This window comes from Giraffa tippelskirchi, chromosome 9 (assembly GCF_054371585.1).
Source record: "Giraffa tippelskirchi isolate mGirTip1 chromosome 9, T2T-mGirTip1v1.2.pri, whole genome shotgun sequence".
NCBI classification, from domain to species: Eukaryota; Metazoa; Chordata; class Mammalia; order Artiodactyla; family Giraffidae; genus Giraffa; species Giraffa tippelskirchi.
This window is the reverse complement of record NC_137283.1, coordinates 99,254,472-99,270,898: the sequence shown is the minus strand read 5'-3', so window position 1 is coordinate 99,270,898 and position 16,427 is coordinate 99,254,472. Positions and strand designations below refer to the sequence as shown.

Here is a 16,427-nt window from a genome sequence, read left to right as displayed (position 1 = left end):
GTGGGTGATAATTTCATAACATACACAAATGTCAAATCACTATATAGTACATTTGAGACTAATATAATATCATACATCAACTACATTTCACTTAAAAAAAAAAACTAAACTAACACAACATTGTTAATCAACTATACTCCAAAAGAAAATAAAAGCAAAAAAAACTATTTAAGGAAACAAACATATTATATATTTACTTAACACACTACTTAGTACCCAGTAAATCAACAAGTATTTGTCCCCTCGTCCTTCCTCCATCACAAGGACCTTCCTCTATCACAAGGACCTTTGAAAACTATTCATAATCATCCCTTACAGATTAGTTTGGTTAGTTCAGGTTTTTATTTCAAAGTACTGTCCATAATTAAATGGAAGTAGCCATTAAGACTGTCTGTAATCTTGGGTAATTTTAACTTACTTAATTTTTAGAATATGAATTCAGGATTTTACAATAATTTTAACTGTGACTTTAACAGGGAACTCACACTTGATGAAGAAAAATACCTCATTTTCAGATGTGTCTTAACTGAGGTTTGAACCATGAAAAAATTTTTAACTGCCCTATTAGAACTAAACCATATCAAGTATGATTATTATTGTTATAATTATACTAGCACATATTGAATTCTACCTAACTGAAAATATTTTGCAACCCACTCATGTAGTATTTCATTTTTTCATTAAAGCTTGATTAATATGCAAGTTATAAGTTAGTTGAGTGCCATTATTGATTTAAATTTGGGTTTACCTTAATAGCATCAAAATACATTTTCTTAGCCTGGATATCTGTCTTGTCAGACATTAACCATGCCTTTAGCAAATATTCATAAAAACTGTCTCCAAGTCCTCCAACTGATACATGATCTGCAAAGAGAAGGAAATGAATTTTAGATTGATTTAGACCTTAATTCAGATAATGCAGTAAAATCACATCAGTAAGTAGGAAGCAAAACCCTAAATCAACAGCAAGTCAATGTTACATTTAGATTCCAACAAATCTCCTGTTTTCAGAAAGATATTCTGAAATGAGCAGATGTGCTGTTAATTAATGTGATATACTTTAAATAATAAAGTGTAGTTTTATAAACATGCAAGTAAAAAATAATCAACCCTAATTCTAAAATTCTATTTCATTAGAAAAAATACTAAATTAAAATGTTTCACTATATATACTCAAATAAAAATTTTAATTGCTTTATCTCTTAGTAATATAATAAACCATGTCAAAGCTATGAGTATCATATCTTACAAAAAAAAAAAAAACTGACCTGAAATATAACCAGAAACTCCTCAGTTTCTTGTAATTATTATTATTTGATAGCTTTTGTAGTATTATCAATCTGAAGGGTCAAAATTCTTTAGGGGAGGCCAGTAAGAAACAAGACAGGGCAGAATTTTTTTTCCTAATACAGTCACCCCTCTGTATCTGTGGGCTCCCTGTAAGTAGATCCAATCAACTGTGGATTGAATATATGGAAAAAAAATTTGAGGACGTTCCAAAGAGCAAAACTTGAACTTGCCATGCACAGCCAAATATGATTTTAACGGCATTTATACTGTATTTACATAGCATTTACATTGTATTAGGTATTAAAGGTAGCGCAGTGGTAAAAAATCTGCCTGCCAGTGCAGGAGACAAGGATTTGATGCCTGGGTTGGGAAGATCTCGTGCAGGAGGAAATGCAAACCACTCCAGTATTCTTGCTGGAAAACTCTTGTCTTTTTGACAGAGGAGCCTGGCGGGCTAGAGTCCATGGGATCACAAAGAGGCAGACATGACTGAGCAACTAAGCATACACATGCACACAGGTATTAAAGGTACTCTAGAGATGATTTAAAGTATCTGGAGGATATGCATAGGTTACTTGCAAACACTATGCCATTTTATATAAGGGAATGAGCATCCACGAATTTTGGAATTATGGAGTCCTGGAAGCTATACTCTACAGATAGGAAGGATGGATTGTACTCCATTCCAATAATCCCCCTCCACTGTCTATTATGCCAGATCCACTACGTGTATTATAAACAGTCTTGTAACTTGAAGGGAGGTAATCCTCTTTAAAAGTGAGATAAGAGGCTCAGAGGAGCTAAATGAGATTTCAACACTGGTAGGTGCCAGGTCACTCTCCAGAACCCACAGGGTCTCAAATTTGCAATCACTAGCTCTCCAACATACACACCAACTGTATGTATTCTTTTGCCTACTACTTGAATTAATACATTTTCCAAGCATATTTACCTATAAAAACAGAGACACACTCTCTTTGAAAGATCATTCCTAGAACTCACAGACAATCTGAGCATTAATAAGATGGTCTTATTTGGGAAATTTGGATTTGAAATTTCAAACCTTAAAACTAATTTTATGTATCTATTAAAAAAAGTCTTTATTTGTTGACTTATTACACAAAAGTAAACTGATTTTTATGCCACTATCCAAACAATTTTCTCCTGAGTCCCACCCAACAATGAAACTTGGACACTGGACCTAAAATTGAAGAGATAATAAGAATGAACATATTATCTTTCCCTCCTCAACCTTATCTTAGCCTTGGTCCCTATTTCACTAAGTGGCACCATCATACTGCCAGGTCTGCATAAGTCAGACATCAGATGGTCATTCTTTACTTCTCTCCCTCATTCCCATATTCACTGAGTTACTGAGCTCTACTAATTTTACCCTCAATATAACTCTCGAGTCCATCCACTCCTTCCTGCCTTCACTAATACAATTTTGGCCTGAGCTACCACTATGCCTGAGTCTGCAATGGAAAATTATCTTGTCTCCTGTACTGTGACAGCATTTTGCTATTTAAACTAATTAAAAAATCAGTTTCTCAGCCATACTAGTGCTCAAGAGCTACATGAGGCCTTGGCTATGGCACTAGAGGGAAGACACAGAACATTTCCGCCATCACACAAAGTTCCAATGGCAGTGCCATCCCAATCTATCCTCCACATTAATGCCAAAGCAACCCTTTTAACATGTGAATCAGATCATCCCTTTCTTGATGCCTTTAATGTTAAAGACTCAAATCCTGGGTCTTTGGAGACCAGGGAGGCCCTGCATGATCTCAACCTTCCCTATATCATCAATCCTGCTCTCTACCCTCTCGATATATGGCCCCTCTTTTGGTTTCTCAAAACAATCAGATACCTTCCCACCTCAGGGTTCTCTCTGCCTGAAGTGTGCTCCCTGACTCCTCTCCCCTTCCTTTAGTAATCCTGACTGACATTTCATGTATCAGACTAGGCTCTCTCATCACGCACTTTCTCACAGTACACGTTTGCCACATCTCCACTTTCGTAAAACGGTGATTTTTTTTTTTTTTCTGTATCCTCCATGAGATTATGGTCCAGGAGGGCAGGGACTAGACTTGTTATGTTTTTCAGTACACGTCAACCCCTAAGAAATATCTTGCACATAGTAAGTCCTCAGTAAATAAATGACGAAAAAAGCCAAATTCTTTTAAGTTAATCTTATTAAGGACTACATCTATGAAGCCTAGAAGGGATATATTTTTAAGTTAATGTGTGATTTTCTTTTGCAGAAAGCCCAGAATTACAGTCTAAGTTTTATTGTAAAATTAGTATTTTTATAATTGTAAGGCTGATTCTTAAAATAGCAGTTTGACATGACCTTTCAGTTCAGTTGCTCAGTCATGTCCGACTCTTTGCAACCACATGAATCGCAGCACGCCAGGCCTCTCTGTCCATCACCAACTCCTGGAGTCTACCCAAAACCATGTCCATCGAGTTAGTGATGCCATCCAGCCATCTCATCCTCTGTCATCCCCTTCTCTTCCTGCCCCCAATCCTTCCCAGTATTAGGGTCTTTTCCAATGAGTCAACTCTTCGCATGAGGTGCCCAAAGTATTGGAGTTTCAACTTCAACATCAGTCCTTCCAATGAACACCCAGGACTGATCTCCTTTAGGATGGACTGGTTGGATCTCCTTGCAGTCCAAGAGGCTCTCAAGAGTCTTCTCCAACACCACAGTTCAAAAGCATCAGTTCTTTGGTGCTCAGCTTTCTTCACAGTCCAACTCTCACATCCATACATGACTACTGGAAAAACCATAGCCTTGACTAGACGGACCTTTGTTGGCAAAGTAATGTCTCTGCTTTTAAATATGCTATCTAGGTTGGTCATAACTTTCCTTCCAAGGAGTAAGCATCTTTTAATTTCATGGCTGCAGTCACCGTCTGCAGTGATTTTGGAGCCCAAAAAAGTAAAGTCTGACACTGTTTCCACTGTTTCCCCATCTATTTCCCATGAAGTGATGGGACCAGATGCCATGATCTTAGTTTTCCGAACATTGAGCTTTAAGCCAACTTTTTCACTCTCCTCTTTCACTTTCATCAAGAGGCTCTTTAGTTCTTCGCTTTCTGCCATAAGAGTGGTGTCATCTGTATATCTGAGGTTACTGATATTTCTCCCGGCAATCTTGATTTCAGCTTGTGCCTCATCCAGCCCAGTGTTTCTCATGATGTACTCTGCATATAAGTTAAATAAGCAAGGTGACAATATACAGCCTTGACGTACTCCTTTTCCTACTTGGAACCAGTCTGTTGTTCCATGTCCAATTCTAACTGTTGCTTCCTGACCTGCATACAGATTTCTCAAGAGGCAGGTCAGGTGGTCTGGTATTCCCATCTCTTTCAGAATTTTCCACAGTTTATTGTGATCCACACAGTCAAAGGCTTTGGCATAGTCAATAAAGCAGAAATAGATGTTTTTCTGGAACTCTCTTGGCTTTTTCAATGATCCAGCGGATGTTGGAAATTTGATCTCTGGGTCTCCTGCCTTTTCCAAAACCAGCTTGAACATCTGGAAGTTCACGGTTCGTGTATTGCTGAAGCCTGGCTTGGAGAACTTTGAGCATTTCTTTACTAGCTTGTGAGATGAGTGCAATTGTGTGGTAGCTCGAGCATTTATCGGCATTGCCTTTCTTTGGGATTGGAATGAAAACTGACCTTTTCCAGTTCTGTGGCCACTGCTGAGTTTTCCAGATTTGCTGGCATATTGAGTGCAACACTTTCACAGCATCATCTTTTGGGATTTGAAATAGCTCAACTGGAATTCCATCACCTCCACTAGCTTTGTTCGTAGTGATGCTTTCTAAGGCCCACTTGACTTCACATTCCAGGATGTCTGTCTGGCTCTAGGTGAGTGATCACACCATCGTGATTATCTGGGTCATGAAGATCTTTTTTGTACAGTTCTTCTGTGTATTCTTGCCACCTCTTCTTAATATCTTCTGCTTCTGTTAGGTCCATACCATTTCTGTCCTTTATCGAGCCCATCTTTGCATGAAATGTTCCCTTGGTATCTCTAATTTTCTTGAAGAGATCTCTAGTCTTTCCCATTCTGTTGTTTTCCTCTATTTCTTTGCATTGATCACTGAGGAAGGCTTTCTTATCTCTCCTTGCTATTCTTTGGAACTCTGCATTCAAATGGGAATATCTTTCCTTTTCTCCTTTGCTTTTCGCTTCTCTTCTTTTCCCAGCTATTTGTAAGGCCTCCTCAGACAGCCGTTTTGCTGTTTTGCATTTCTTTTCCATGGGGATGGTCTTGATCCCTGTCTCTTGTACAATGTCACGAACCTCTGTCCATAGTTCATCAGGCACTCTGTCTATCAGATCCAGTCCCTTAAGAGTATTTGTCACATCCACTGTATAATCATAAAGGATTTCCTTTAGGTAATACCTGAATGGTCTAGTGGTTTCCCCTACTTTCTTCATTTTAAGTCTGAATTTGGCAATAAGGAGTTCATGATCTGAGCCATGGTCAGCTCCCAGTCTTGTTTTTGCTGACTGTATAGAGCTTCTCCATCTTTGGCTGCAAAGAATATAATCACTTAGATTTCAGTGTTGACCATCTGGAGATGTCCATGTGTAGAGTCTTCTCTTGTATTGTTGGAAGAGGGTGTTTGCTATGACCAGTGCGTTCTCTTGGCAAAACGCTATTAGCCTTTGGCCTGCTTCATTCTGTACTCCAAGGCCAAATTTGCCTGTTATGCCAGGTGTTTCCTGACTTCCTACTTTTGCATTCTAGTCTCCTATAATGAAAAGGACATCTTTTTTGGGTGTTAGTTCTCAAAGGTCTTGTAGGTCTTCATAGAACTGTTCAAGTTCAGCTTCTTCAGCATTACTGGTCGGGGCATAGACTTGGATCACCGTGATATTGAATGGTTTCCCTTGGAAACGAACAAGGTTTCGCTCGGAAAAGCGGCAGAAGCATGGCCGGCTGCGTGGGCACGGGAGGGCCGAGGGGAGCTACTCCACATTCAAGGTCACGAGGGGCCGCCATGAGGAGATACCCCTTGTCCAAGGTAAGGAGCAGCGGCTGCGCTTTGCTGGAGCAGCCGTGAAGAGATACCCCACGTCCAAGGCAAGAGAAACCCAAGTAAGATGGTAGGCACTGAGAGAGGGCATCAGAGGGCAGACACACTGAAACTATGATCACAGAAAACTAGCCAATCTGATCACATGGACCACAGCCTTGTCTAACTCAATGAAACTAAGCCATGCTGTGCAGGGCCACCCAAGACGGACGGGTCATGGTGGAGAGATCTGACAGAATGTGGTCCACTGGAGAAGGGAATGGCAAACCACTTCAGTATTCTTGCCTTGGGAACCCCATGAACAGTATGAAAAGGGAAAAAGATAGGACACTGAAAGAGGAAGTCCCCAGGTTGGTAGGTGCCCAATATGCTACTGGAGATCAGTGGAGAAATAACTCCAGAAAGAATGATGGGATGGAGCCAAAGCAAAAACAATACCCAGCTGGGGATGTGACTGGTGATAGAAGCAAAGTCAGATGCTGTAAAGAGCAATATTGCATAGGAACCTGGAATGTTAGGTCCATGAATCAAGGCAAATTGGAAGTGGTCAAACAGGAGATGGCAAGAGTGAACGTCAACATTCTAGGAATCAGCGAACTAAGATGGACTGGAATGGGTGAATTTAACTCAGATGACCATTATATCTACTACTGTGGGCAGGAATCCCTTAGAAGAAATGGCGCAGACATGACCTTTACAAGTTCCTAAATAAATCAGCACAGAAACCTCTGACATTCACAAACTAAACAGACCAAGTACTATCTCATCAATAAGAAGCCTTTGTTGTTATAAACATGATCACAGGAGACAAATCCAAGTGATGCGTGGTAAAGCAAATCTCTGTCCAGTTACTGTCAAAATAACAGGGACTAAATGAAGTAATAGGAAATGATGGCCATGATCCAGACATGTCCTTTAGAGTTAAAGCAATGAGAGTTGAAAACTAACAGCCAGAAGCAGCTTCATTTTCTTCCCCCTTGGGTTATGATTCTATAATGGAGGAAGATGCAAGCTTGGGCATTTGGTGATTTTTTAAAAAAGGAAAAGGGTTTATATATTTGCTTTAATGCCAGTTAGTTTTTGATTTTTTTCACCTATAAAATTTTTATATTTGGAAAGAATCAAAATAAAGGAACATAAAGGAATATGGAGGAGAAACAAGAAAAACTCTTTTTTAATCATTTAGCATTTCACTCACTAAGCTCCCCTCAACGTCTGGATGACTATTTGTGTTGGCAACAAAGTCCTGTGTAAACATCTTAGTGGCTGTAAGAAAGAACATGCCTCATTTTATCAGCAGGAAAGGACTGTCTACTAGAAGGAACATATATGGTATTCTTATTCCCAAATGCTCTAAACATAATGTGTATGACAGCCACTCAAATATTATGCTCTTCTATAAAAGGGGTAATTTATTCTTTTAAATAGGAATAGGTCCCAGAAAAGGATGTCTGCAACTTAAAAAGAGAAAAAAACATATCAAAAGAATCAAGACAAAAAGGATTATATACTCAATATCTTAACCCTTTAATTTTATAGACTTCATCTGAATGTGAACTTTTCTCTTCAAAGCAATCCCCCAGTGATGCTCGTCACACCATATTTTATACATATATATAATACTGTATTACTATATGTATATATAATATGGTGTTACTATACACACACACAATGTTGTCTCTATTAATTGAAGAGGGGTGACAGTTGTTCTGTTTATAGACATGGAGCCCCATCTTTGCCCTCAACAGTCATGATATATTATTAGTGATCAGGACTAGATGCTGCCTCTCAACCACAATTGAGAAGCAGGAGACAAATGGTTCAGGGAGGAAAAACAGAACCATTACTAAAAGCAGAGGCAGAAGGAGTCAGATTGGATACACACTGCACAAGTATTCACAAAATTCAAGTAAACTTCTACCAGCTGAAGACACTATGTGCTGGGTTAACAAATACGACTAAGTCACTGTCCTCAAAAGTTCTGGATCCTTAGGAAGATGGATATGTATACGAACCATTAGGAAGAGGATTGTGATAGGAAAGTACCCCAAGTGTTGGGATGGGGGAGGAAGACGGGGTCAAGCAGAGGAGGAGTGGGTGAACAATTTCCAAACAGTGTCTTGAAGAAGGCCATGCAGAAGAAAGGGTGATTGAGTTGGTCCTTGGTCGAGTTAGAAAAACAGGAAAAGGGTTGAGGGGAAAAGGCACAAAAGCCAAGACCCAGATATGGCCAAGCAGAACTTGATTAATGAATAAAAAAAAAAAGTGCATCTTCCTTGTGGCTGGAACGTTGGATGGGGATGGGGGAAGAGAGGCAGGAGACACGTGAACCCTATTTGTTTTTCCATCAGGAAATTGGCCCATAAGCAATTCAATTACAAAGGGCTCTCTGTACCAGGAAGCACGGACAAATACATAGTACACTGGTGACCCAGAAGGTGAAACTGAGATGTTCCAGAACAACTGACTCTTTTTGTTCTTCTTCATCGTGACCTCTACATCCTATAACACAGGAAGGAAAGATCAACTCACAGAGACTTTTCTTTAACTTTTGAAATCTTTCATGAGGAGAACTTTAAAAATACTTATCCTTTCAGAGAATCATATCTAGTTATTTTGAATTGAGAAAGTTACTCAAGTTCTGTTTTTCCCAAATATTATGGTGGCCCTCACATTTTTAACCTCAGTATGCTTTTACACTCTTAAAAATGAATAAGCATGCTGAAGAATTCATTTATGTAGTATCTATCAATATTTGGGTTTCCCAGGTGGTGCTAGTGGTAAAGAACCACCTGCCAATGCAGGAGACAGAAGAGGCATGGGTTTGATCCCTGGGTTGGGAAGATCCCCTGTTGGGCAACCCACTCCAGTATTCTTGCCTGGAGAATCCCATGGACTGAAGAGCGTGGCAGGCTATAGTCCATAGAGTAGAGTCGGACATGACTGAAGCAACTTAGCATGCATGCATATCAATATTTACCACATTAGGAATTAAAACAGAACTTAAAATATTTTATTGAAGTAACAATCTACCCATTATGTTAATATATAGGCTTTTCAGAAGAATATGCTATATTTTACCCCCCCCCAAAAAAAAAATACTTAGTGGGAAGACAGACACCGTTTTATATTTTTGCAAATCTCTTTAATGTTTGCTGTACTAGAAGACAATTGGGTTTTCTTATCTGCTCTACATTCAATCTGTTGCTATATGTTGTTCTGGCTGAAACATGAAGAAAATGCAGCCTCACACATTTATATAGTTGGAAAGCAAAGAGTATTTTGATAGTCTTTTCAGATAGTTGCAGATAATTTTTTTGGTACTACAACAAAACTTGACAAGTGGTTAAAGTTTTTAACAGTTACAATGAGGAGTTAGAAATTACATCAATGAATTTTTGTACTATTACATTAAAATCCACTGGGCCATCTTGCAGTTTGAATGCAATTTTTTTTCTCACACATGATTTTGCAGCATCCTGCGTGGTCATTTGGGAAATACTGGTTCCCTGAATTATGCACATCTTCCAGATGATGATACATTTGACTATATAGCATCAAAAAAACCATATTTATCATCACCAATCTTAGCAGAAAAATCTTTTAGTGTTGGTGAAAGGCATTAAGTTTATGGTGGCATGTGCAAAATTTTCAAAATTCTAATTATAAGCTCAAGTTTTATCTTTGGTAGAGACACTGTTCATTTTCCTGGAAGCAACATGCTCATTTTTGTGACATTTACCAATTACTCAAGTCCGAATAATCAGTTTGTCTTTAGTACTTCTTTCACGTAAAAATGATGACTCATGAAACAACATGGCAGCTAGTTCAGCTTGCAACTCAAATCACAACACAAGTGCTTCTCTATGAGGTTTTCCATCATGCAGCAGAAGCGTTTTGTGTCTTTTTCATTTAATCATACAGAATATTACAAGAATGTAATCTACTCAATGATTGAGATTTACTAGAATCAGTAAATGTTTTGATTCATTAACAGCATTTATGAGTGAAAGTGGCATCTTTTTATTTGTTGTGGTTATCTGTAGTGAAGGACATAGCCACAGACAAATCTCATGTTACTGCCCTTCATTTTATTGCCCTTTGCAGATACTGAGTTTGTTAGAAGTTGGGTTTGTGAAAATCCTGCATTCAGCAAGTCTGGCATCATTATTCCAACACCCCTTGCTCACTTCCTGTCTCTGTGTCATAGTTTGGTAATTTTCCAATATTTCTAACTCTTTCACTACTATTATATTTTTTATGGTCAACTGTGATCAGTGATCTTTGATGCTACTATGACTTGCTGAAGACTCAGAAAATGGCTAGCACTTTTTAGCAATAAAGTATTTTTACATTAAGGTATGTATATTGCTTTTTAGATATAATATTGTACTACTGCATGCTTAATGGACTACAGTATAAACATGACTTTTATATGCACTGGGAAATCAAAAAATTTGTGTGACTTGCTTTATTGTGATATTTGATTTACTGCAGTGGCCTGAAACTGAACCTGCAATGTTTCTGAGGTTTGCCTATTACTATTTGGTGTCTCTGGCATGATTCTCACCACGGCTTCAGCAGTTTTACCCACCGTTGCTTTTGCAACATAACTGCAACTGTCAATACGGTGAAAAGTGTTATTATAAAAATAGCTTTGATTGTGGAGATCCCCTGAGAGGTCCGAAGAACATCTAATGATCTAGCAGACCACGCTCAGGTTTAAGTGGCAACTTTGATTGTGGAGTTATGATGTCAACGTCAAATCTTCCACAGACATTACTAACGCAGACACAGATTTTAGCTCATTTTTTCCTACTAAATTATTCTTTAAGAAAAATACTTGTAAAGTAACAGTGAGGCATACTCATCTAAGAATACCCTATTTAAATATAAAGAAAAAAACTCTAGAGTAAAATCCCAAGGCGTTGCTAACATACTTGGCACTGCCAGACATCTCACTTAGGATTCTTTATTTGCTCTTAGGTGCTGCTTCATCTACCACTGTTTTCCCCAATCAGCCTGAGAACATTTCTTTCAGCTACTCTGAGTCTTTATAGCCTTGGTCAAAGTCCCTAAGGATCTTACGTGAGGGCTTCTAGCACAATACTTTCTCCTATGGTAAAGGTAGCTCTCCTGGTGAGAAGCCTTTATCTGCCGCCTTAAAACTGACTAAAGAAAAGTACCCTGTTTGCTCCTTGAATTTCTCAGCCCTTAAAGATTCAGGCTCCTCTTTCATCCTGTAGCCAAGCAGAAAGAGAAAATGTTATGAAATAGAATGCTCTAGCTACTCTGGGCAAACCTTGCTAGTCATTAGCACAAAGGAACAATTTTCTTATCTGCATAATCAGTTTGTTAGAGGCTATCATCCCCATACTACCCTGACCAGATCTTCCCTTTCTGATTAACACCTTTAAATGTGCTTATAGATAATCAGGTTCACAGTTATGCATGAAAAATAAACAATCTAGCTCCCCTGGTAACATTTACAGTCTGTCTTATGACAGAAGCCTATTTATAAAGGGAACTTTCCCCTTTTCTAAGGATTTTCCAACAAGATTTGGGCTATTTTGGTGTTCCTTCTCTCTGTTACTAGAACAGTGCTGGGTACTATAAAGAGCTAAAACAAGGCTTAACTCTTGACTTACATTGAGCCCACTGTCCACTATTGGGATTCAGATAGTTAGGATAAAGGCCTTCTGGTTTCTCCAGGTTGTTCAGTACTGTTCGAATATTCATTACCTACAATAGAAAATGAACTGTTACTATGAAAAATCTAAAGAAAAAAAACAACTTTGGTGCCATTCTTCTCTTTCTTGATTACATTTTTTTCCATGTTATAATAAAAGTTGATTAAATGATGCAGTATTAGAACAAAGATAGTTGCCACCAGCTTACAAATAATAATAGTAAGTGAATATAGTCACACTGATTACCATACGCCAGACACCATATAAAGAAGTAGAATGTATCAGTGGATACACTGGATAAACAAAGTCATTACTGTTTTGGAGTTTGCATCCAGTGGAGTGAGACAGCTAAGAAACAAATAAATATGTCAAGTGGTAATAAAAGCTATAAAAAATACAAAAAGGTAATGGGACAGAGTAATAGGAGGTGGTGAGGCTGCCTTTGGTTAGGGTGCTCTGGGGACGTTACTGGGAGAGTGTTTAAGCACAAATTTAAAGGAATAAAAGAGGGAGTAGTGCAGAGCAATGGAGGAGCAAGTACACAAAAGCCCTGAGAAGAGAGTGGGTTTGGCAAGACCACCAAGGCTGGAGGGGAGGAAGCAAAGGTAGACACGATCCACACTGTGCAGGCCTCACAAACCATATCTTAATCTGAGTAAGAAGCAAAGCCATTGAAAACTTATACTTTAACAGGATCAGTGTGACCGAGGGGTTAAGAGAGGAAGTGGTAGTCAGACGGCTACTGCACAGTCCAGGTGAGAGAGAGTGGGTCCCTGGACCAGGGTAATGCACAGGGGATGGGATACAAAAGATTTCTTGATGGTTTGGACCTGAGGTTTATAAAAGAGAAGAACCACGATGACTTCAAGAATTTTGGTCTGAGCCCTTGGGTAGACTGAGGCGTCTTTTCACAGAGAGTAAAGACTAGAGTAGAAACAGGTGTGGGGGCTGAGTCGGAGGCATTTTAAGTGGGACTTGTCTGAGCGAACTTGCAGTGAAGATGTTGAATAGGTACTTGGCTATAGAGCTTGGAGTTCAGGGGGCAGGCTGGGACTGGACTTACAAATGTGGAGGCAGTCAGCATACAGATAATACGTAAAGTCATGAGACTGGGGAGAATAATGAAGAGAGTGAAGGTAAAAAGAAGAGCCTCCAGTTTGAGTTCTGGGGTTTTCCAGTGTTTAGAGGTTGGGGTGATAAGGAGGATCCGTCAGAAGAGACTGAGAAGGAAGCAACCTAGGGGAGTACTGCGTGTCTGTAATCCAGGGCCAGAGAAAGCCTCCTGGAGAAGGAAGTGATCCAGCGCATCACCGCTGTGAGGGCGAGGAAGGCGGAGAGAGGAGAAAGGTCACTGGATGTGGCAACAGTGTGGCTGGGAGAAAAGCCCGGCGGGAAAGCCAGGAAAGCGTTCCAGGGAGTGGGAGTCAGGCAGAGAAGACAACAAACACAGACAGCGCTTCCACGGGACTCTGCTGTGAAGGGGTGCCGACAAAGCGGGGTGAAAGCTAAATAAGGGCAGAGTGGCGGGATGGTGGGTGTGTTTCTTGAAAATTAAAAATCAATTCAACTGCTACCTTGCATTTGTAAAACTGAGTTTAAAAAGTCTTTCACATGTGTGGTTCACATAGTCCACAAAACACCGTATGTTTTTTAGAAAAGGGGAAAAAATTCAGAGAGATAAAGTTACTTACTGGAGGTGCAGAGAATCAGACATGTAAGCCAGGCCCTCTTGCACTGAGTTAGAATAGTGCCATGAAATAGTGCTTTATAGTTTGGTTACATGAAAGGTAGCATGTAACAAAATTTCATGAAGGGCTCCATTAGACTTGGTTGTTCTTTTCCACATTCCATATGCCTAAATCTCCCCAGAGAGGATATTCTTCCCCACAAGTACTCTTTCGCAATGCAGGGTTCACTGAAGAATCTCACCTTATCAGCAAAGACGGGGTTTCCTGATAAGTAGCTCAAGTGCATAAACTCCAAGTGCAGAGTTCCAAATTCTGCCAAAATACTGCTCCCTCCTGAGGCCCAGGGCCAGTTCCTTCCAATCCCACTATAGAAGAGAAGAGAGTGAAGAGTTATGGGTCAGACTAATTCCATGTTTTTGCAGTTCTAAGTAGTAGAAGTTAAAGAGACAGCTTTTGAATAATGGCATCTCAGCCAACAGATCACTTTGTATATTTTAAAATATTCACTGCTGTTTTCCTTGGCTACTGGTTTCAAGCTTTGACCCTTATCTCCAAATGGAAAAGTACTTTTGATGTAAGTCAGAAAGAAGTTGTTATGTGCTTGCTGTTGATGAACAAATATTTGAGAAGGTATAGGTACCATATAGAGATACACACCCTCCAATTAGAATATAATACAAAATCAGACTAAAACACCCCTACCATGTTTCAGATCCCACATAAAGCCTTTCAATATTTTATTTAATAAAAGTTCAGGGACTTTTATAGATTTTACATATAACATTTTCTATACAATTTTATATAAAACATTATTCTTGGATATAAAATCCAACACTCATTCCAACCCGCTTCAAACTTCCTCCCCTTTTACTTGACGTCCTTTCTTACGATTCCCTTCATACAATATTACCTATTCCCTAAGGCACTCATGTATTATACCATGATCTAGTTAATTTATGCTCAAAAATTTCAACAAAATTATGTAATTAAAATCTGAAAGAGGTCAAATGAATACACTTAAAAAATGACTGCCTTGCTTTTTAGAAAGAGTTAGTCCCAAACATACACTGACACAAATATGCATAAGTGACTCTTGAGACATAGTTTATTTTTGGAAGGCTATTTAAAATGTCAAACACAGATGATAATTCAAATGAAGAATAAAGTCAATGATTCTCCTGACCAGTAAATCCCCTTCCAGAAGCTGAAAATCCACATTTCGGTTTTCATTCAGACTCATATTTACCGTATGCCTACTCTTTCCCAGGGACTACAGTAGGACATTGGGTTCCAAGGATTTTTATAATGAACAAATCACTCTTAACTGCCTTCTAGTATAATGAGAGAGAAAGACCTAAGCACAAATAATTTTAATCACATACAATAAGAGCCAAGTTAAATGTGTGAAGTGTTCTGAGCGCCTAGAGCCAGGACATGCAATCCAGCATGGTAGTGATCAAGATGGCTTCTTTAAGAAGAGTCTTGAGTTGATTCTTGAAGGGTAAGTAAGAAATAGTGAGGGAAGAATGGAGAGAGAATCCAGACAGTGAGAGACTCATAGCAGAAGGGCTAGCCAGGAACTTGAGGTAGCTCCAGAGATTGGTAAGTGGAGGGAGGGAAAGGCGGGAAGGAGAGAAGGCTACAGGGTTAAGTTGAAGCCAAATCTTGGAGGCTAAAGAGTCTCTTGATGAGGATGAAAGAGAACAGTGAAAAAGCTGGCTTAAAACTCAACATTCAGAAAACTAAGATCATGGCATCTGGTCCCACCACCTCATGGCAAATAGATGGGGAAAAAGTGGAAGCAGTGACAGATTTTATTTTCTTGGGCTCCAAAATCACTGTGGACAGTGACTGCAACTATGAAATTAAAAGACACTTTTACTCCTTGGAAGGAAAGCTATGACAAGCATATTAAAAAGCAAAGACATCCCTTTCCTGACAAAGGTCTGTCTAGTCAAAGCCGTGGTTTTTCCAGTAATTGTGTATGAATGTGAGAGTTGGATCATAAAGAAGGCTGAGTACTGAAGAATTGATGCTTTCAAATTGTGGTGCTGGAGAAGACTCTTGAGAGTCTCTTGGACTGCAAGGAGATCAAACCAGTCAATTCTAAAGGAAATCAACCCTGAATACTCATTGGAAGGACTGATGCTGATGCTGAAGCTCCAACACTTTGGCCACCTGATGCAAAGAACTGACTCACTGGAAAAACCCTGATGCTGGGAAAGATTGAGGGCAGGAGGAGAAGGGGGTGACAGAGGATGAGATGGTTGGATGGCATCACTGACTCAATGGACGTGACTTTGGGCAAACTCCAGGAGATAGTGAAAGACAGGGAAGCCTGGCGTGCTGCAGTCCCCAGGGTCACAAAGAGTCGGACACAACTTAGCAACTGATCAAAAACAACACCTGGAGGCTGGTGGATTTCTCACTTTCCTCTCTTTCTAAGTTGGCTCCACTGACATACTGCTCTTGGTGTACCCCAGGTTTCCCACCTGCTTTGTTTTTCATCTTAGGCATTCACAACCCTGGGTAAACCCTTCTGTTCTGTCATTGCTTCTGCCACAGGGCTTCTAAGGACACTCAGGAAAAGGAAAGTAATGACGACAAACTGGTATCTGACATGGCATGCCTTTCTCTTATTCCCTGTTTCTTTTTAGAAAAATCTAGGTTTTGTTTCCAAAACACAGATTTATAGTAAAC

At 39.4% G+C, this 16,427-nt stretch overlaps 1 protein-coding gene across 1 annotated transcript in view; it reads right to left on the bottom strand.

Moving 5' to 3' along the window:
* MAN1A1 (mannosidase alpha class 1A member 1) overlaps positions 1-16,427 on the bottom strand; it is a 170,497-nt gene that overhangs the window by 15,567 nt on the left and 138,503 nt on the right. Inside the window, exons 7-9 of the mRNA XM_081531071.1 lie at positions 13,969-14,092; positions 11,998-12,091; positions 749-864 (exon numbers count right to left, since the gene is read on the bottom strand). Coding sequence (XP_081387197.1) covers positions 749-864; positions 11,998-12,091; positions 13,969-14,092 — 334 coding nt within the window. The remainder of the gene's footprint in view (positions 1-748; positions 865-11,997; positions 12,092-13,968; positions 14,093-16,427) is intronic.